The sequence below is a fragment of the Pristiophorus japonicus genome, chromosome 2 (genome assembly GCF_044704955.1).
Source record: "Pristiophorus japonicus isolate sPriJap1 chromosome 2, sPriJap1.hap1, whole genome shotgun sequence".
Taxonomy (NCBI): domain Eukaryota; kingdom Metazoa; phylum Chordata; class Chondrichthyes; family Pristiophoridae; genus Pristiophorus; species Pristiophorus japonicus.
In genome coordinates this window covers 303,240,940-303,262,276 of record NC_091978.1, presented here as the reverse complement: position 1 = coordinate 303,262,276, position 21,337 = coordinate 303,240,940, and the positions used below count along the sequence as shown (strand labels likewise).

At 43.8% G+C, this 21,337-nt stretch overlaps 1 protein-coding gene across 3 annotated transcripts in view; it reads left to right on the top strand.

Annotated features, from left to right (window-relative positions):
* Window positions 1-21,337, top strand: part of naf1 (nuclear assembly factor 1 homolog (S. cerevisiae)) — a 348,207-nt gene that overhangs the window by 188,610 nt on the left and 138,260 nt on the right. For all 3 annotated transcript variants that reach the window (XM_070865108.1, XM_070865118.1, XM_070865127.1), the window contains exon 6: window positions 11,436-11,596. In XM_070865108.1, the coding sequence (XP_070721209.1) occupies window positions 11,436-11,596 (161 nt within the window). The remainder of the gene's footprint in view (window positions 1-11,435; window positions 11,597-21,337) is intronic.

The following is a 21,337-nucleotide window of genomic DNA, read 5'->3' as shown; positions in this document are numbered from 1 at the left end:
AATCGGACAGCAGCTCCTGGCGACAGCACAGGTACAGTGAAACGTGAAAATCTGGACGTTGCTGTTCAAGATGTGACATTCCTCTGTAATTGTTAACGATTCTCCTCAGTTAGTATCCCCCTCTTCTTCAAATCTGCATTCATCACCCCTTTCAAAAAAACAACCCTTGACTCCACTGTGCTTGCTAGCTACCGCCCCATCTCCAACCTCTCTTTCCTCTCCAAAGGCCTTGAACATGCCTTCCAAATCCGTGCCCATCTTTCCCGGAACTCCATGTTTGAATCCCTTCAATCTGGTTTTGCCCATGCCACAGCACCGAAACAGCTCTCATCAAAGTCACAAATGACATCCTTTGTGACTGTGACAAAGATAAATTATTCCACCTCCTCTTCCTGGACCTGTTTACATTCTTTGCCACAGTTGACCACTCCATCCTCCTCCCAATGCCTCTCCACCATCGTCCAGTTGGGTGGGACTGCACTCACCTGGTTCCATTCTTATCTATCTAATCGTAGCCAGAAAATCTCCTGCACAGTGGCTTCACTTCCCACTTCCGCATTGCTACCTCCGGTGTCTCCCAAGGATCTATCCTTGGCCCCCTCCTATTTCTGATTTATATGCTGCCCCTTGGCGATATAATCTGAAAACATGGAGTCACTTTCAACATGTAGGCTGACGACACCCAGTTCTACCTCTCCACCACTTCTCTCGACCCCTCCATGGTCTCTAAGTTGTCAGACATCCAGTACTGGATGAGCAAAAATTTTCTCCAATTAAATATTGGGAAGACCAAAGCCATTGTCTTTGGTCCCTAGCCACTGACTCCATTCCTCTCCCTAGCATTTATCTGAAGCTAAACCAAACTGTTTGCAACCTAGGCGTCAAATTTGATCCTGAAATGAGCTTCTGGCCACACATCCGCGGCATAACTAAAACCACCTATTTCCACCTCCGTAATATTGCCTGCCTCTGCCCCTGCCTTAGTTCACCGTCTGCTGAAACCTTCCTCCATGCCTTTGTTACCTCTAGACTTGACTACTCCAACGCACTCCTACATTCTACCCTACGTAAACTTGAGGTCAGCCAAAACTTGGCAACCTGTGTCCCAATCACTCATCACCCCTGTGCTCGCTGACCTACATTGGCTCCTGGTTAAGCAACTCTTCGATTTCAAAAATCTCATCCTTGTTTACAAAACTCTCCATGGCCTTGCCCCTCCCTATCTCTGTAATCTCCTTCAGCCTCACAACCCCACGAGATGTCTACGCTCTTCAAATTCTTGAGCATCCCTGATTATAACTGCTCAGCCATCAGTGGCCGTGCCTTCAGCTGCTTGGGCTCTAAGCTTTGGAACTCCCTCCCTAAACCTCTCCGCCTCTACCTCTCTTTCCTCCTTTAAGACGCTCCATAAAACCTACCACTTTGACTAACCTTTTGGTCATCTGCCGTAATTTTTTGTGGCTCGGTGTCAAATTTGTCTGTTTTGTCTAATAACACTGCTGTGAAGCGCCTTAGGACGTTTTACTACGTTAAAGGCGCTATATAAATAAAAACAGCATATCGCTGTCTGACTCAACATTCAAATTATTGAACAACGTGAAGTTCATGTACTTACCTCATAGATGTAGACTAAACTCGTCAAAAAAAGTTAGGACTTGTCCATTCCAGTCTAAGTACCATTTTAATAGTGTGCTAAGTCTTAATTACTGCCAACAACCTCTCTGGCACTGAAAATTAACTTTTATAAGTATGGAGTCTCATTCCTTCAGCTTTTAATTATTGTTGGAGATTTAAAAATAATTAAACAATATGAAAATGCCACGGTTCCAAAATGGCTCTCATCCAAGTCACAAATGACATCCTTTGTGACTATGACAAAGGCAAACTATTCCTCCTCATCCTTCTTGACTTGTCTACAGCCTTTGACACGGTTGACCACTCTATCCTTCTCCAACACCTGTACTGTCATCCAGCTGGGTGGGACTGCACTCGCCTGGTTCCATTCTTATCTATCTAATCGTAGCCAGAGAATCACCTGCAACGGCTTCTCTTCCCGCCCTCGCATCGTTGCCTCTATCCTTGGCTCCCTCCTATTTCTCACCTACATGTTGCTCCTTGGCGACATCATCTGAAAACACAGTGTCAGTTTCCACATGTACGCTGATGACACCCAGCTCTACCTCTCTACCACTTCTCTCGACCTCTCAACGGTCTCAAAATTGTCAGACTGCTTGTCTGACATCCAGTTATGGATGAGCAGACATTTTCTGCAATTGAATATTGGGAAGACCGAAACCATTGTTTTCGGTCCTTGCCGCAAACTCCGTTCCCCAGCTGCTGACCTCATCCCTTTCCCCAACTTCTGTCTGAGGCTGAACCTTGGTGTTATATTTGACGTTGAATTGAGCTTTCGACCACATAGCTGCAACATAACTAAGGCCGCCTATTTCCACCTCCGTAACATCGCCTGTCTCTGCCCTAGCCTCAGCTCATCTGCTGCTGAAGCCCTCACCCATGCCTTTGTTACCTCTAGACTTGACTATTCCAATGCACTACTGGCTGGCCTCCCACATTCTACCCTGCGTAAACTAGAGATGATCCAAAACTCGGCTGCCTGTGTCCTAACTCGCACCAAGTCCCGCTCACCCATCACCCCTGTGCTCATTGACCTACATTGGCTTCCGGTTAAGCAATGTCTCGATTTCAAAACTCTCATCCTTTCCAGCCCAACAACAACCCCCCCCCCCCCCCCCCGCAGAGATGTCTGCACTTTTCTAATTCTGTCTTCTTGAACATCCCTGATTATAATTGTTCAACCATTGGTGATCGTGACTTCTGTTGCCTAGGCCCTAAGCTCTGGAACATTGGTGCGTCTTGTCTTCCCAGGGGATTTGCAGGATCTTGCAGAGCCATCATTGGTGGTATTTCTACAGCGATTTGAGGTGTCTTCTGTATATGGTCCACGTTTCTGAGCCATACAGGAGGGCGGGTATCACTACAGCCCTGTAGACCATGAGCTTGGTGCCAGATTTGAGGGCCTGATCTTCGAACACTCTCTTCCGAAGGCTGCGCTGGCGGTGTTGAACCTCGTCGTCGCCGTCTGCCCTTGCTGATAATGGCGTCCTCTATCAGGCCAACATCCCCAGCATCGAAGCACTGACCACACTCGACCAGCTCCGTTGGGTGGGCTACATTGTCTGCATGCCTGACACAAGACTCCCAAAGCAAGCGCTCTGCTCGGACCTCCAACGTGGCAAGCGAACCCCAGGTTGGCAGAGGAAATGTTTCAAGGACACCCTCAAAGCCTCCTTGATAAAGTGCAACATTCCCACCGACACCTGGCAGTCCCTGGCCAATGACCGCCCTAAGTGGAGAAAGAGCATCTGGGAGGGCGCTGAGCACCTTGAGTCTCGTCGCTGAGAGCATGCACAGGCAGTGGAAGGAGCGTGCAGCAAACCAGTCTTCCCACCCACCCTTTCCTTCAACGACTGTCTGTCCCACCTGTGACAGACACTGTAATTCCCATATTGGACTGTTCAGTCACCCAAGACCTCACTATTAGAGTGGAAACAAGTCTTCCTCGATTTCGAGGGACTGCCTATGATGAAGCTCTGGAATTCCCTGCCTAACCTGTCCGCCTCTCTACCTCTATTTCCTACTTCAAGACACTCCTTAAAACCTACCTCTTCCCTGCGCTAATTTCTTCTTGTGCGGCTCAGTGTCAAATTTTTGTAATCTCAGTACTCCTGTGAAGCGACTTGGGACATTTCACTATGTTAAAGGCGCTATATAAGTACAATTTGTTTTTATTTTCTCTTTCTCTTTCTCTTTCATCTCTCTCTCTCTCTCTCTCTCTCTCTCTCTCTCTCTCTCTCTCTCTCTCTCTCTCTCTCCTCAATCCAGTCTTTGTTTCTCTCTCTGTTTCGCTTTCTGTACCTGATTTGACATTGAATTATCTATTCTAATTTGCCACTTCCTGATTCAGACTCAGCACTGCTCACTAACAATACTTCAATTTGATTGATTAAGGAGATACAATAATGCTTTACCTGTTCACACCCTGTTTTTTGCAAGGCAAACATCCAAGTGCAGGTCTATCAGCAAAATCCGTTCCAATGTCTTTTTATCAATATTGCTACTTGAGTACCAGGGTAAAGGACATCTCCTCCGGGCTGGAGAAGAACTTAGAGTGGGAGGAGGCGGATCCAGTGGCCGTGGTACACGTAGGTACCAATGACATAGGTAGGACTAAGAAAGAGGTTCTGCTGAGAGAGTTTGAACAGCTAGCGACTAAATTGAAAAGCAGAACCCACAAAGGTAATAATCTCTGCATTATTACCTGATCCATGAGTAAATTGGCATAGGGTCAATAGAATCAGGGAGATGAATGCGTGGCTCAGAAGTTGGTGTGGGAGAAGTGGGTTTTGATTTGTGGGGCACTGGCACCAATACTCGGGAAAGAGAGAGCTGTTCTATGGGGACAGACTACACCTGAACTATGCTGGGACCAGAGTCCTAGCAAACCGACTAACTAGGAAGGTAGACAGGGCTTTAAACTAAATAAGGGGACGGGAAAGGATGGTCGCAGTGGAGAGCAATCTAGAATGCTAAAGAGAAAAGAAAAGGAAGCAATGCAGGAAAGTGATTGTGGGTAAGGATAACCAGATTATGTCAGGAAGGGACAGAGCATACAAACAAAAGAATGCACTAACAAATAGGGTCCAGGTAAGAAAAAAAAGCGATAAGACAAATAGGGCTATAGTACAAAATAATATTAAAAAGACAAATTTAAAAGCACGAAGCATCTGTAATAAGGTAGACGGATTATAGCGCAAACAGATGTAAACGGATATGATATGGTTGCAATTACGGAGACATGGTTACAGGGTGACCAGGATTGGGAACTGAATATCCAAGGATATTCAATATTTAGGAAGGACAGGCAAAAAGAAAGAGGGGGTGCTGTGGCGTTGTTAGTAAAGAATGAAATCAAAGCAATAGTGAGAAAGGATATTGGCTCAGAAAATCAAGATATCGAATCAGTCTGGGTGGAGCTAAGGAGCACCAAGGGGCAGAAAACATTGGTGGGAGTTGACTGTAGACCTCCAAACAGTAGTGGTAGTGTAGGGGGACGGCATCAAACAGGAAGTTAGAGATGCATTTAGCAAGGGTACTACAGTAATTGTAGGTGACTTTAATCTAAATATAGACTGGCCAAACCAAATTAGTAATACTACTGTGGCAGATGAATTCCTGGAGTGTGCACGAGATGGTTTTTTAGACCAATATGTTGAGGAGCCTACTAGGGCACAGGCTATCCTAGATAGGGTATTGTGTAATGAGAAGGGATTAATTAACAGTCTTGTGTACGGGGTCTTTTAGGGAAGAGTGACCATAACATGATTGAATTTTTTATTAAGATGGCAAGTGTAGTAGTCCAATCCGAAACTAGGGTCCTAAATCTAAACTAAGGAATCAACTACGAAGGTATGAGGAATGAATTGGCTATGATAGATTGGAAAGATTCATTAAAAGACATGACGGTGGATAGGCAGTGGCTAATATTTAGGGAACGAATGCATGAATTGCAACAGTTATACATTCCTTTCTGGAGTAAAAACACAAAAGGAAAAGTGGCCCAACCATGGGTAACAAAAGAAATTAAGGATAGTATTCGACCCAAAGAGGAGTTATACCAAGTTGCCAGAAAAAGTAGCAAGCCTAAGGATTGGGAGCAGTTTAGAATTCAGCAAAAAAGGATCAAGAGATTGATTAAGAGGAGGGAAAATAGAGTATGAGAGTAAACTTACAAGGAACATAAAAACCAACTGCAAAAGTTTCTACATGTACGTAAAAAGAAAAAGATTAGTGAAAATAAATGTAGGTCCTTTACAGACAGAAATGGGAGAATTTGTAATGAGGAACAAGGAAATGGCAGAGCAATTAAATAAATAATGTGGTTCTGTCTTCACAGAAGAGGACACAAATAACATCCCAGAAATGCTAGGGAACCAAGGGTCGAGTGAGCAAGAGGAATTAAAGGAAATGATAATTAGTAAGAAAATAGTGCTGGAGAAACTAATGGGACTGAAGGCAGATCCCAGGGCCTGATGATCTGCATCCCAGAGTACTAAAAGAGGTGGCCATGGAAATAGTGGATGCATTGGTTGTCATCTTCCAAAATTCTATAGATTATGGAACAGTTCCTGCAGATTGGAGGGTGGCAAATGTAACCCCACTATTTAAAAAAGGAGGGAGAGAGAAAACGGGGAACTACAGACCGGCTAGCCTGACATCAGTAGTAGGGAAAATGCTGGAGTCTTATTATAAAGGATGTGATAACGGCACACTTAGATAATATCAACGAGATTAAAGAAAGTCAACATGGATTTATGAAAGGAAAATCATGTTTGACAAATGTACTGGAGTTTTTTGAGGATGTAACTGATAGAATAGATAAGGGAGAACCAGTAGATGTAGTGTATTTGGATTTTCAGAAGGCCTTTGATAAAGTTCCACATAAGAGGTTAGTATGAAAAATTAAAGCACATAGGATTGGGGGTAATGTATTGGCATGGATTGAAAATTGATTAACTGACAGGAAACAGTATTTTTCGGGGTGGTAGGCAGTGACTAATGGGGTACCACAGGGATCAGTGCTTGGGCCCCAGCTATTCACAATATATATATATATATAAATGATTTGGATGAGGGATCCATCTGTAATATTTCCAAGATTGCTGACGACACAAAACTTGGTGGGATTATGAGTTGTGAGGAGGATGCAAAGACACTGCAATGCGATTTAGATAGGTTGAGTGAGTGGGCAAACACATGGCAGATGCAGTATAATGTGGATAAATGTGAAGTTATCCACTTTGGTAGGAAAAACATAAGGACAAAGTATTATTTAAATAGTGATGGCTTGGGAAGTGTCGATGTACAGAGGGACCCGAGTGTCCTTGTACACCAGTCATTGAAAGCAAACATGCAGGTGCAGCAAGCAGTTAGGAAGGCGAATGGTATGTTGGCCTTCATTGCAAGGGGATTTGAGTGCAGGAACAAGGATGTCTTACTACAGTTATACAGGGCCTTGGTGAGACCACACCTGGAGTATTGTGTGCAGTTTTGGTCTCCTTACCTAAGAAAGGATATACTTGCCATAGAGGGAGTGCTGTGAGGGTTCACCAGACTGATTCCTGGGATGGCAGGACTGTCGTATGAGGAGAGATTGGGTCGACTAGGCCTGTATTCACTAGAGTTTAGAAGAATGAGAGGGGATCTCATTGAAATGTGATTGGGTTGGATAGACTAGATGTGGGGAGGATGTTTCCCCTGGCTGGGAAGTTTAGAACAAGGGGCACAGTCTCAGGATACGGGGTAGGAAATTTAGGACCGAGATGAGAAATTTTTTCACTGAGGGTGATGAACCTGAGGAATTCTCTACCACAGAAGGCTGTGGAGGCCAAGTCACTGAATATATTTAAGAAGGAGATAGATAGATTTCTAGAAACAAAAGGCATCAAGGGGTACGGGGAAAAAGCGGGAATATGGTGTTGAGATAGAGGATCAGCCAGGATCATATTGAATGGTGGTGCAGACTCGACAGGCCAATTGGCCTACTATTGCTCCTCTTTTCTATGTTTCTATGTTTCCTCCTTTGTCAATCTCATTGTCCTTTCTAAAGACCTTTATAACCTGGAACATTTATCTCCCAGTCATGCCCAGTTTGTAGCCAGCTCTCTGTGTTGGCCACTGACTTTTTACCCTGATGCTGTTTTAATGTGTCTCACTTCTTGTTCTTCATCACTTCGATTGTATTTTTATCAATTATTATTTCTGAACCTGAAGCAGTTTTATCGGGCTAGAATTTTAACTGGGATCGCCCAGTTACCGCCCGTTTTTGTCAAAAAGGCAAATTACCGCTCTGTACTACCCGTTTGACGCCCGTTTTGCTCCTGATTATCGCCGGCGGACATTTCAGCCTACGATTACCTCCAGCGTTGCTGCACATCGCCCGCTACGTTTCCTGCCCAAAAATCAAACAAAATTCCCCTGCAGCATTAATTTCCATAAAAATTTCCTTTTTACCGCACATTATCGCTCTGGATCGAAACCGCCTGTTTTTTATGTACTTGCCTTACTTGGGCCCATCGTTATGCCTCCATTTTTTTTTCTCTGTGGGGAAACGGCTGCAATTTTAGTTTATCTTTCACTCCCAATGTATATTGAACGAGGACAAGAAGAAGCAGGAGTATTTGATCAGAAAGAAACCATAATCAGTCGGCCCAGCAATTTCGAGGCCTCATGGAAAATAATGCAACTGAAGTTTACATTTCTGGCTTCTTCAAATTGTTTCCTGCCTTTAGTTTTATTTTGCATGCTTTCAAACAAGTATTATTATCCTGAAATCTTACAGAAACCCTCACTTGCTTTTGCAGGGTTCCCAACTGTTGCCATTCACTCACAATTCAGAGAACATTAGTGTCTCATTCAGTAGAATTCTTTTGCTTCAAAATATATCCCCCGAATGTGCAGGGGTTCGGCTGAGTTAATTTTATTCCATTAGCTTTAACACTATTAATGATCTAGAGTTTGCTCTTATCTTTTTAAAAAAAATCTTTAGGCTATTTTTATTTTTATTATCATTTCTGCCTGAAACCTTTCCTCTTCATTGGTTTACCATTTGTCTCCCAGAAACAATTGTGTCTCCTAAAGGAAGGAGACAAGTACTCTTCCTTGTGGCAAAGTAGTTTGTTTGGAGATTTGAGCCCCTGAACATTCACTGAAATAACAATGAGACCGGACACACATGAGGCCCAGAAAATAAATTGTATCTCAGAAAAAGTGGCCGTGAATGTTTTAATGTTATTGGTTTTCTTGTTGAAAAAGTATTTGGATGCGAGAACATTTTCACCAAATATTTCTATATGTTTCATTGAAAAATTACCACAAAATTTTCAACAAAAAAAATCCTCAACTCGGCTATACCTTTTTGTACTTGGTATTCTCGTATGATTATATTTGTAAAGGATATATAGAAACATAGAAACATAGAAAATAGGTGCAGGAGCAGGCCATTCAGCCCTTCTAGCCTGCACCGCCATTCAATGAGTTCATGGCTGAACATGAAACTTCAGTACCCCCTTCCTGATTTCTCGCCATACCCCTTGATCCCCCGAGTAGTAAGGACTTCATCTAACTCCCTTTTGAATATATTTAGTGAATTGGCCTCAACTACTTTCCGTGGTAGAGAATTCCACAGGTTCACCACTCTCTGGGTGAAGAAGTTCCTCCTCATCTCGGTCCTAAATGGCTTACCCCTTATCCTTAGACTGTGACCCCTGGTTCTGGACTTCCCCAACATTGGGAACGTTCTTCCTGCACCCAACCTGTCCAAACCCGTCAGAATTTTAAACGTTTCTATGAGGTCCCCTCTCACTCTTCTGAACTCCAGTGAATACAAGCCCAGTTGATCCAGTCTTTCTTGATGGGTCAGTCCCACCATCCCGGGAATCAGTCTGGTGAATCTTCGCTGCACTCCCTCAATAGCAAGAACGTCCTTCCTCAAATTAGGAGACCAAAACTGTACACAATACTCCAGGTGTGGCCTCACCAAGGCCCTATACAACTGTAGCAACACCTCCCTGCCCCTGTACTCAAATCCCCTCGCTATGAAGGCCAACATGCCATTTGCTTTCTTAACCGCCTGCTGTACCTGCATGCCGACCTTCAATGACTGATGTACCACGACACCCAGGTCTCTTTGCACCTCCCCTTTTCCTAATCTGTCACCATTCAGATAATAGTCTGTCTCTCTGTTTTTACCACCAAAGTGGATAACCTCACATTTATCCACATTATACTTCATCTGCCATGCATTTGCCCACTCACCTAACCTATCCAAGTCGCTCTGCAGCCTCACAGCATCCTCCTCGTAGCTCACACTGCCACCCAACTTAGTGTCATCCGCAAATTTGGAGATACTACATTTAATCCCCTCATCTAAATCATTAATGTACAGTGTAAACAGCTGGGGCCCCAGCACAGAACCTTGCGGTACCCCACTAGTCACTGCCTGCCATTCTGTCAATGCATCCGCTATTTCCAAGGCCACCTCCTTAAGTACTCTGGGATGCAGTCCATCAGGCCCTGGGGATTTATCGGCCTTCAATCCCATCAATTTCCCCAACACAATTTCCCGACTAATAAAGATTTCCCTCAGTTCCTCCTCCTTACTAGACCCTCTGACCCCTTTTATATCCGGAAGGTTGTTTGTGTCCTCCTTAGTGAATACTGAACCAAAGTACTTGTTCAATTGGTCTGCCATTTCTTTGTTCCCCGTTATGACTTCCCCTGATTCTGACTGCAGGGGACCTACGTTTGTCTTTACTAACCTTTTTCTCTTTACATACCTATAGAAACTTTTGCAATCCGCCTTAATGTTCCCTGCAAGCTTCTTCTCGTACTCCATTTTCCCTGCCCTAATCAAACCCTTTGTCCTCCTCTGCTGAGTTCTAAATTTCTCCCAGTCCCCAGGTTCGCTGCTATTTCTGGCCAATTTGTATGCCACTTCCTTGGCTTTAATACTATCCCTGATTTCCCTAGATAGCCACGGTTGAGCCACCTTCCCTTTTTTATTTTTACGTCAGACAGGAATGTACAGTTGTTGTAATTCATCCATGCGGTCTCTAAATGTCTGCCATTGCCCATCCACAGTCAACCCCTTAAGTATCATTCGCCAATCTATCTTAGCCAATTCACGCCTCATACCTTCAAAGTTACCCTTCTTTAAGTTCTGGACCATGGTCTCTGAATTAACTGTTTCATTCTCCATCCTAATGCAGAATTCCACCATATTATGGTCACTCTTCCCCAAGGGGCCTCGCACAATGAGATTGTTAATTAATCCTCTCTCATTACACAACACCCAGTCTAAGATGGCCTCCCCCCAAGTTGGTTCCTTGACATATTGGTCTAGAAAACCATCCCTTATGCACTCCAGGAAATCCTCCTCCACCGTATTGCTTCCAGTTTGGTTAGCCCAATCTATGTGCATATTAAAGTCACCCATTATAACTGCTGCACCTTTATTGCATGCACTCCTAATTTCCTGTTTGATGCCCTCCCCAACATCACTACTACTGTTTGGAGGTCTGTACACAACTCCCACTAACGTTTTTTGCCCTTTAGTGTTCTGCAGCTCTACCCATATAGATTCCACATCATCCAAGCTAATGTCTTTCCTAACTATTGCATTAATCTCCTCTTTAACCAGCAATGCTACCCCACCTCCTTTTCCTTTTATTCTATCCTTCCTGAATGTTGAATACCCCTGGATGTTGAGTTCCCAGCCCTGATCATCCTGGAGCCACGTCTCCGTAATCCCAATCACATCATATCAAAGTTGTTTGATTGTCTCCTTTAATTAACAGGTATTTGAAGTGTTTGGTCCAGTTTCTCATCCATTCTACATTCTACGTTTCAATTCTGTTGAAGACATTGATGCAAAGGGAATCGAGATGCAGGAGCTGTTATACTTTGCCCCTACGGTAAAGGATTTCACTCAGTACATCTTTACAGAGCAACTGAAGCAGTAAGTTAATTTTCACGCATTTTGCATTTCCATTTCGCAATTTAAAACTTCTGCAGTAAAGAAAAGAATTATAATTTACCTCAGCAGTGTCTTCATGTCGTAGAATAGCCAAACAAGGTTATTTTTCAATTCATGTTTTATTTTCAGTGGAAGCTTGGTGACTTTGTGCAGAAATAATGATGCAAGACTGAGGAGGGATATTCAGTGGGCTAGATTTTCAGTGGTCGGCGAAAACGATAGTTTTGTGCCAAAATTACTGTTTTCGCTGCACTATAGTTTTTAGACTTAACTTTTGGCCTTTACGTCGCATCGGTAAAGTCGGCATTGCATGAGGATTCACTGCACAAACTGCGAGTTTCGACAGCTTTAGTCAGGGGCAGGTAGCGCTGCAAGAGCTGAAAAATAATTAAAAAATAAAAGGCTCAATTTTCACCAATGCTGTTTTTGACATATTGCCAGGATTACACCCATTTTTCTAGCCCCCAACTACTCCAAAAAGAAAAATGTGGCAAGTTTCCCCATTCTATTTTTTGAAATTGGCGCAGCCTGTCCTGTAGCCGGGGGAGGGGGGGTGGGGAGAGCCTAATGTCTGCGCAGAAAAAACGATGTTGCCCCTTCTGCGCGTGTGTGGGGGGAAAAAAAGATGTTTTTGACGTGATTCCTATGGGTGCGCATGCCCAGTACTGCTCCCGGTCTGCAATTGGCCATTTTTAAAGAGCTAATTGTGTGTGTGAGAACTTTAATTTTTAGTGGAAAAATCGGAGCTGCAATACAAGTTGCAACACGGCGCAAGGATTAAGAATTTCTTACAGGATGAAGTGGAGGCACTAGTTACTGTGATTGAGGGCAGATGACAGAAGCTGGACACCAGCAGAGGTCACATAAAAGTTCCACCAAAAGAAATGAAGAAACACTGGAACCAACTTGCAGAAAATCACTGTGCAATGGTGACCACCCCAAGGTCTGGAGGCCAGTGTAAAAATAAGTGCTAGGACGTTGGTCAAGTAGTTAGTGTAAGTAATATTTTCATTTATTCAATGGAATTGCAATTGTAACTGTAACCAGCTGTATATTTCACACCCAGCAGAAAGACACCCTCTTTAAAAAGTTATATTTTCATCTTTGTAGAGGAAAAGGCACACAACAAATGAGAGAGAACTCTGAACAGGAGGAGGCCCGGCAAATCTGCAGCCACTGACACGCTTGGAAGAGAGCGTCGCTGCTTTGATGGATCCTGCCTGGAGAAAAGCAACCACCACTATACAAGCTGGACCTATATTTGGGGGAGAGGGTATGTCCTGCAAATTCCACAGTCTGGTTTTCCTAAATGTGAAGTATTGCACGGGTTAGCCATGCTTCGGTTCCTGGGGATGTCTCCGTCAGCTTCGCTTCGGTTGATGCAATGTGCTGTTGATGCAATGTGCTATCATTCATCGTGGTTCTTCAAATGAGCCTGCTGCCTGTGCTTTGTGAGCCTACTCATGCCACCCTGCCCCCTCCTCTACTGCTAACCGTTCTGTTATATCTTGCAGAACTTGAGGCCAACCCTGATGATGCAGAGGTTTCAGACGAGGACGAACCTGAAGAGGAGAACATCTTCAAATCCCATCTTCCAGACCAAGAGTATGGGGGGGGAGGAGGAGGGCTGGATGAAGCCCCCACTGTTGTATTCACTTTGGAGGAGGTGCAGGTGTCACCCATTGCTGTGCTAGCCCCTTTCGTGTGTAGTGGTTTGAATGTTGGTGGGACATTCCATGGTTTCCCCCCGTCCGAGGCTGGGGATTCCAGTGGGGTGCAGCGAGGCACAACCAGGGCCCCACCGTCCGAGGCTGCGGGTCGCAGTGGGGTGCAACAAGGCATACCCACGGCCCCACTGTCCCAGGTTGCCGGTCCCAGTGGGATGCTGCGAGCCACACCCAGGGTGAGGAGGGGATGGCAAGCTCGACCGCGCTCTCCTGAGCGGCAGGATCTAACATGTTGTTCAGATGATGGTAATGAGCGCGGAGAGCAGTGACCTTACCCGTTCACTCCTGGACACGGGGTGGGGTGGGCGATGAGGTATCAGGACAGTCAAGAGAAGTAACAACACTCTCACGAGTAATAGGAACACTGTCTGGGAACATGAGGGAGGGAATGTCTCAGTTGAAATAATGTCGGTGCACATGAGGGAGGGAATGTCACAGGTAGCTTTGACGCTGTCGGCGAATATGAGGGAGGGGATTTTGCAGGTAGTTGAGACACTGTCAGGGCACATGAGGGAGGGAATGTCGGATTTAGCTGCTGCAATAAGGGAACACGCCCAGACCCATTGACTGAATCAACTGCCACTCCCACTCCAATCCCCAGACCAGCCTCTGAAGAGGCCCACGCCGGGCCTTCCACATTACCGCTTGCCCTTCCCCCCCCATTGAGAAGTGCGCATTAACCGAGATGTTCGAAAGAATAAGCTTGGTACCAATCCGAGAAATGCTGTGCCACCGCCTGTGGCTGGGGCGATATAATCACTAAGACCAAGCGCAGCGGGCGGTCTTAGAATAAGGTGGAGAAGAGATGGATGCAGCCTTTTTTGCTGCTGTTGTTATTATTGTTATTGTTGTAACTGTTCTCAAATTAAAAGTTTTTTGTAAGTTATGTAAATTTACAAGTTTAAAAGTTAGTAAGTGATCTTAACTGAAAACTTTAAAGTTTGATACAAGAATATTTTTATTAAAGTTAAATTAAGTACAAACAAATGTTTGTTAAACTTTTGAATAAAATATATTTTAAATTATAACTGAATCATTTACCATTATTAACACAACTTTTGGAACAAAAGCACAATGATTTCCATTATTTGCTCCATTATTAACACAACTTTTTGAAGTAAACAAGGATCATTTCCATCATTTGTTCCAGTAACACAACACAACATTACGGAACAGGTCCAAACAGTAAACATGGTCCATGTGGAATAGTTGCCGCTGAGCCTTCAGGCAGCTAAGTGTTCATGGATGAGCTGCTGGCGCAAGACTCGAGCAATCATTAAAGAGTCAAGACAGCCCGCCCTCCTCCGTCGTCATGCTGCGGGCTCAGGTAGTTGCATGGCTTCCTCATCCTCCTCCTCCTTGTCACCTGCATCTTCCTCATCATCAGCCACTCTCATTTCAGATGGCTCTTCTACTACCAGCTGTTGCTGCCTCATAATGACTAAGTTATGCAGCATGCAGCACACAACAGTGAACTGACTGACAATCTCAGGGGAGTATTGCAAGTAGCTTCCGGAATGGTCCAGGCATCGGAAACGCTGCTTCAAGATGCCAATGGTCCTCTCTAATATGCTGCTTGTCGCAATGTGCGAAATGTTGTATTCCCGGTCAGCTTCCGTCCTGGTTAAGCGTAGGGGCGTCATGAGCCAGGTGACGAGGTTGTACCCTTTGTCTCTCAGTAGCCAGCTCTGCCCTTCTGGATGCTGCTGAAACATGGCAGATATAATGCTGTCACGTAGGATGAATGCATCATGGGTGCTGCCAAGGTATCTTGCATCGACTGACATGATGTGATGCATGTCGTCACACACAAGCTGCACATTATTGGAGTGGAAGTCTTTTCTGTTCCTGTACATCTTGGAATCCTCCAAAGGTGCTCGCTAGGTGATGTGGGTACAATCAATGCAGCCTTGTACCGTTGGGAAGCCAGCAATCCTGAAGAAGCCCACAGCCGTTTCATGTATTGCCTGGGTGGTCATGGGGAACATTATGTAGTCATTCCTCCAGGCATATAGTGCAACAGTCACCTGCCGAATGCAGATATGTGTTGCATGTTGAGAAATGGCGCACACATCCCCAGTTGTAGCTTGGAACGATCTAGATGCATAGAATGAAAGTGCAGCTGTAACCTTTACTTCAACTGACAAAGCAGTCCTCGTGATGCTTCTAGGTTACAGGTCTGCTTTCACCAACTCATAGATCTCAGTTACAACTGCTTTGTGGAAACGCAGCCTTCTCACGCAGTCTGCATCACTCAGGTGCAGGTATGAACGCCTGTCTCGATATACCCGATGTGGGTATGACCTGTTGCCCAGCAGCCTACATGCTCTGAGGTTACTCATGCGATGACATCAAATCAATTGTCTCCTCCGCAGCGCCATCATGCAGAGGTCTTGCGCAAGGTATGGCATTGTCAGTATTGCCCCCATGATTAAATTGTATCTTTGCAAGGAGCTCAAAACGCAGGCAGACCGGACAAGATAAGATTCTTTGTTCTCTCGCCCCACAATGTCTCTGTATGGATCACACCCAGATCTGAGCAGGCGCAGTGATCGGGAACCCCCACCCCCTCGGGCTTCTGATGCCTTCCACAGCCCCCCCCCGGGCTTCTTTTGAACCCGAGCCCCTATGTCCGGCAAGTATCAGATTATATTGGCTGACGCTCTGACCCTTGAGCCCTGTTTGGAGATGTTCGGCGGTGGTGTGTCAGTTTAAAAAAAATCAAAACTTAAAGAATTCCATTAAACTTCCATTTCCTGCATTTTAAGTTTTAAAAAAATTAAGCCTTATTAGGCATATTTATGTGTTCTTGACTCCCTCCAAAACTTTGCCTAAAAACAGTGGCGTCTTTCTGCGCCAATTTTTTGATGTGCGCTGGTTTTTCTTAAGTCCCCAGAAGGTTTTTCGGGAGTGGTCATGTCCTAGCAGAGATGTAAATTGGCCAAACTTACATAATTGAGAAAAACTGGCGCAGACATCAGGTTACGCCCACTATGAAGCAAAAAAAACCTAACCTAAAAAAAATCGTAACTGAGTTATGTTGGCGCACATTGAAATGGGAAACTTGTATTTTTTTTAACTTAGGCCAAAAAGATGACGCTGGGGAAAATTGAGGCCAGAAACTTTTAACTTGCCATTTTTGCAGGTCTTCATACTTACCGCTGCTGGCAGGGTTGCAGGGTTTGACCCTGTCGGTATTCTGGGCGTTGTGGAGAGTGCCAAAAGTACAACGGTAACGCAGTCCGCCAGCGCACCTCTCCCCAGCGGGACTTGAAAGCACCGCCGCAAAGAGGTACCCGAAGATCCTGCCGTGGAGGGTCATATCGCGGCGAAAACCCAGTCAAATGTCTTTAGCTTACAATACTTACTGGGTATATTTGGAAAAAAAGTGAAACTTTGTATATGTTTAAAAGAAAATGTTTGTTTACTTTGTCAAGGCCAGTTTTTTTAACACAAAGCCAGTTTTGTAGATTTTTCTTTGCAAAATATAAAGTATTGTGCATGCTAAGTAGGTTTGTGTAAGGCAAGTAGGAAACCTACAGACTTTATCTTTCCAATGCAAAATGTTTCTATTTGTCTGAATATTGACTTCTGCAAAATTTTGAATATCTTTTACCACTGATTCAGCATTATTTGGCACAAGAAAGATTATATTTTCGTTGGTGGATTCTATCTTTCTTAGCAGATTTCAAGATTAATAATATATGTCGGAAGTTGGATATATGTAAATGCAAAGTTGTTGATGAATTTTGAGATTCAAGGCATCTGTTGGGGGCTGGATAGAGTGTCGGTGAATATTTCAGAAGATAGATCAGCCTTGTTAGATTTGTTTTTAGTTATTAGCACCCAACACTTTTATACCTGCATGAGTCACGTGCAAGCCAGGATGGATAGAAAAAAGGTTCCTAACATGTCTACGCCAAAGAATTGGCATTAAATTATTAACAAAGATGAACACCGATAGATCAGCTAAGGAAGTTAAGTATGAGATGAGACATGATCTGATGATTGACAGGGACATGGTACAAGGTATTGTAGTTTAGCTTATGAGATTAATCGCAGTTTTCTAGTTTTGATTCACCCACTCGAGTCTTTAAGCTAATTTTAAGATCATGAAAACTAGACATGTTAAAAAGATGGTAGCCCATGAGTCTCTAGGATTATAAATAAATGTTTATAATCATCATAGGCAGTCCCTCGGGATCAAGGAAGACTTGCTTCCATTCTTAGCATGAGTTCTTAGGTGGCTGTACAGTCCAATACGAGAACCACAGTTTCTGTCACAGGTGGGACAGATAGTCGTTGAGGGAAAGGGTGGGCACAGATCCTGGTTTGCCGCATGCTCCTTCCGCTGCCTGCGCTTGATTTCTGCATGCTCTCGGCGACGATACTCGAGGAGCTCGGCGCCCTCCCGACCACCCTTCCTTTGTCATTGCTATTAAAAATAGATTCCATGGGGAAACTGGGTGGTACTATATGTTGGAACATTGTCCTTTCATTTTTAGCAACTGGGTTTGAATACAACTGAGATTAGGACTGAATCCTCTTTGCTGGTTATGAGGGAACTAACTGAAATGTGGTTAGGTATTGTAAACTTGAGTTGCTAGTGGGCACATATCCTTTGGACAAAATGGGTATAAGTTAATACAAATTGACAAGTGTAGCTGAAGGCTGCTACATGGATGGGTCATTAGGGAACTAGAAATGTCATAATGGTGCATAGCATCATAGCACTGAAGGGGGCCTTTGGCCCCTCATGTCTGTGCAGGTGCTTTGAAAGAGTTCTTCAATTAGTTCCAATCGCCTGCTCTTTCCCTATAGGCCAGAAAATGTTTCCCATTCAAGTATTTATCCAATTGCCTTTTGAAATATATTATGAATCTACTTCGGCAGTGCATTCCAGATCAGCATAACTCACTGTGAATGTTTTTTTTCCTAATGTCACCTCTGGTTCTTTTACCAATTACTTTAAGTCTCAGCCTTTCTGTCACTTGAAACTGTTTTTCCTGCTTTACTCTATCAAAACCCTTCAAGATTTTGAACATCTATCAAATCTCCTTGTTCTAAGGAGAGCAATCCCAGTTTCTCTCGTCTCCCCACATAACTCCATGCTCCTGTGTCCCTCATCCCTGGTACCATTGTAGTAAATCTCCTCTGCAGCATCTCCAAGACCGTGAAATTCTTCCGAAAGTGTGATGTCCAGAATTTGCCACAATACCCCAGCTGGGGAGTAACCACTGATTTTATGAAGGTTTAAAATGACGACCTTGCTTTTGTACTCTATGCCTCTTTATAAAGCCATGGATCCCACATGCCTTTTTAACAGCCTTCTTAGCTTCTCCGGCCACCTTCAAAGATTTGTGTACATACATCTCTAGGTCTCTCTTTTCCTGCATCCCCTTTGGGCCCAAGTTTTGGATACCCGGTAGAACGGCGCACCTCGGAGAGGCCCACCTATTTGCTAGAACTCAGATAGCGCCTAAAACTTACCTTGCGATTCTCCGATATCTGAAGGCTCGTTTCCAGCTCAGCTCAGCGCGGCGCAGCCGGAGCTGCTGGGGGCGGAGCAAACGCCATTCTGTGCAAGCACTGCTGGCAGGAGGGCGGGGCTAGGGCCCAGCATCAATTTGAGTGCCGGCAGCGTTGCGCATGCCCGTTGAAGCGTGCGCGCATGCGCAATGACACACAAACATTGGCAATTGGCCATCGTTAAAGGGACATGCAGAAAAGTGATTTTTGGGTGTGTGTGGAGCTGTGCAAAGCCTTCTGACTGATTTTTTGTGCATGAAGGAGTGCTGTTAGCAGTACTGTGGAAGAAATCAGCTGCTGGAATCAGTATGTAGCGAATTGATGGAGAACCATTGCATAATCCGTGGCATTGATAATGTAGCACCCAAACTTGAAGTAATACTTAAACTTTCAAACGTGCTTGCTGCCTACGTGCGTGCTCGCCCTCCCGATATTTTCCAGGCCGCCCCTATCCCCTGGCCAAACAGCCGAAACATTGCAGCTCGGTGCCTGCTGCCGCTGCTTCGATTGTGAGGTAGGAAAATTTAATTTTTTATTTCTTGATTTATGTATCATTTATTATTGATGGTGGCTCTTTATTGGTAAATGCTTTATGTTTAATGCTTTGTAGAATCCCCTAACTTCCCACCCCCCCCCCCCCCCCCATCTCTCGCTCCCTGCGCCTAATTTCGAAAGTGTAGGCAAGGTTTTTCTGAGCATACAAAAATCGACACTTACTCCGTTCTAAGTTAGTTTTCGCTGCCTAAACTTGCAAAACAGGCATAATGCCCCCTTTGGAAAAAAAACTGTCTAAAACAAAACTATTCTAACTAACTAGAACTGGAGCAAACTAAATGCAGAGAATTGTGATTTCTAAGATACTCCATACTAAATTAGTTGCTCCAAAAAAATAGGAGCAACCCGAGCCGAAACTTGGGCCCTATAAAATTATATAATTTAGTTTATGATGCCTCTCCTCATTCATCCTACCAAAATTAAACACTTCTCTGCATTAAATTTAATCTGCATTGGCCCCCAATGTCACCAATTTAAAATTCCCGTCCTCGTGTTTAAATCTCTTCACAGCTTTTCCTCTCCCTATCTGTGTAACCACTCATGTACTAAGCACCCCTGAATTCCCCGTTCTGCTGACTCTCGCCTTTTAGTGCATCCCATCTTCCTTCAGCCATCTCGGCCCCACGCTTTGGAATTCTCTCCCTAAACCCCTCTACCTTTGTCTGTTCCTTTAAGGTACTCCTTAAAGCACCCCTCTTTGACCAAGCTTTTGCTCAACCTTCGTAATATCTTTTTAAAAAAATTCTGCATCTTTTTTTTCTGGTTACGCATCTATGAAGCACTTTGTGAAGTCTTTCAATATTAAAGATGTTATATAAGTGCAAATTGTTATTGTTGTAATAGAACTATAGGACATAATTTAAGTTAGTGATAAATTAGTTTGAAAGAGATCAATTATAAATAATTTCTTTACACGATTGTAATAAGTTTTTGATTATAATCTGCCAGGCAAGCTAATAGCTTCAAGGACTCTTGGGACTGAACATTTGCAATGAATGGAGCTGTCAGTCATATTCCAATCTTTGATCTGCTTCTTTCTCAATTTCCAGTAAAATACTTCATGCAGATTAAAAAGTGATTTTCTTTTTATGCAGTAGAACTTTATGCTTTAGACTTCAATCTTTTAATCAGCAAAAGAATGGTTGAGAGTTGGGGAAAATTAAGCACCATTTATTTGTTGCTTATTTTAATAGTTTGTACGATCCTCGGAGATGGGTCTCAGTTGAATAAATATATTATCTATTGTCATATTTCTGTCACTGGAGGAAAATTAGAATCGCGTGCTTGACCAGAGCTACAAAAAGAATCTGCTGCTCTTAAGTCTTATCCTTTATCATATTGCAGAATGCAGGCTTAAAATAGATTTTAGTTTGATGGCCTTGTCTTTCATAAAAGCAATTTCCCTTCACAATAGAAATATCTGTCTTGTGATAGAAATCCATGAAATCTTTGGGGCGAATGTGATCATTTATTACTTTTCTTCTTTTGCTGATAGAAAAAGAGAGGACAAGACTTTAATTTGGGAATCTAGTGTACTGCCTGAAATTACTGTCCGTTTTATTGCAAATTTAATAACCCTAGTGACCCTTTCTTGTCTATGGATGCTTTCTTCATACCATAGCAATTTCCTAGAATTCAAGCACATTTCCTGCGATTTCTTTCAAAGGGTTCTGTTTGTGTTGTAGTTGATGGTTTGTCCTCTGACTTTCTCAATCAACTCGGGGTTCCCCAGCGCGCGCTCTCCTGCTGCTGTCATCCTTCATTATCAAAACCTTTTCATCCTTTTGGTAATTTATCTACATTTATTAACGTCCTTCAGCTCGCACATCCCTTTATACTTTTTCCCATGCAGTGGTTGATTACCCCAAATCTTTATTTCTCCGTGATTCATTATGGAGCAATGGGAATCTTA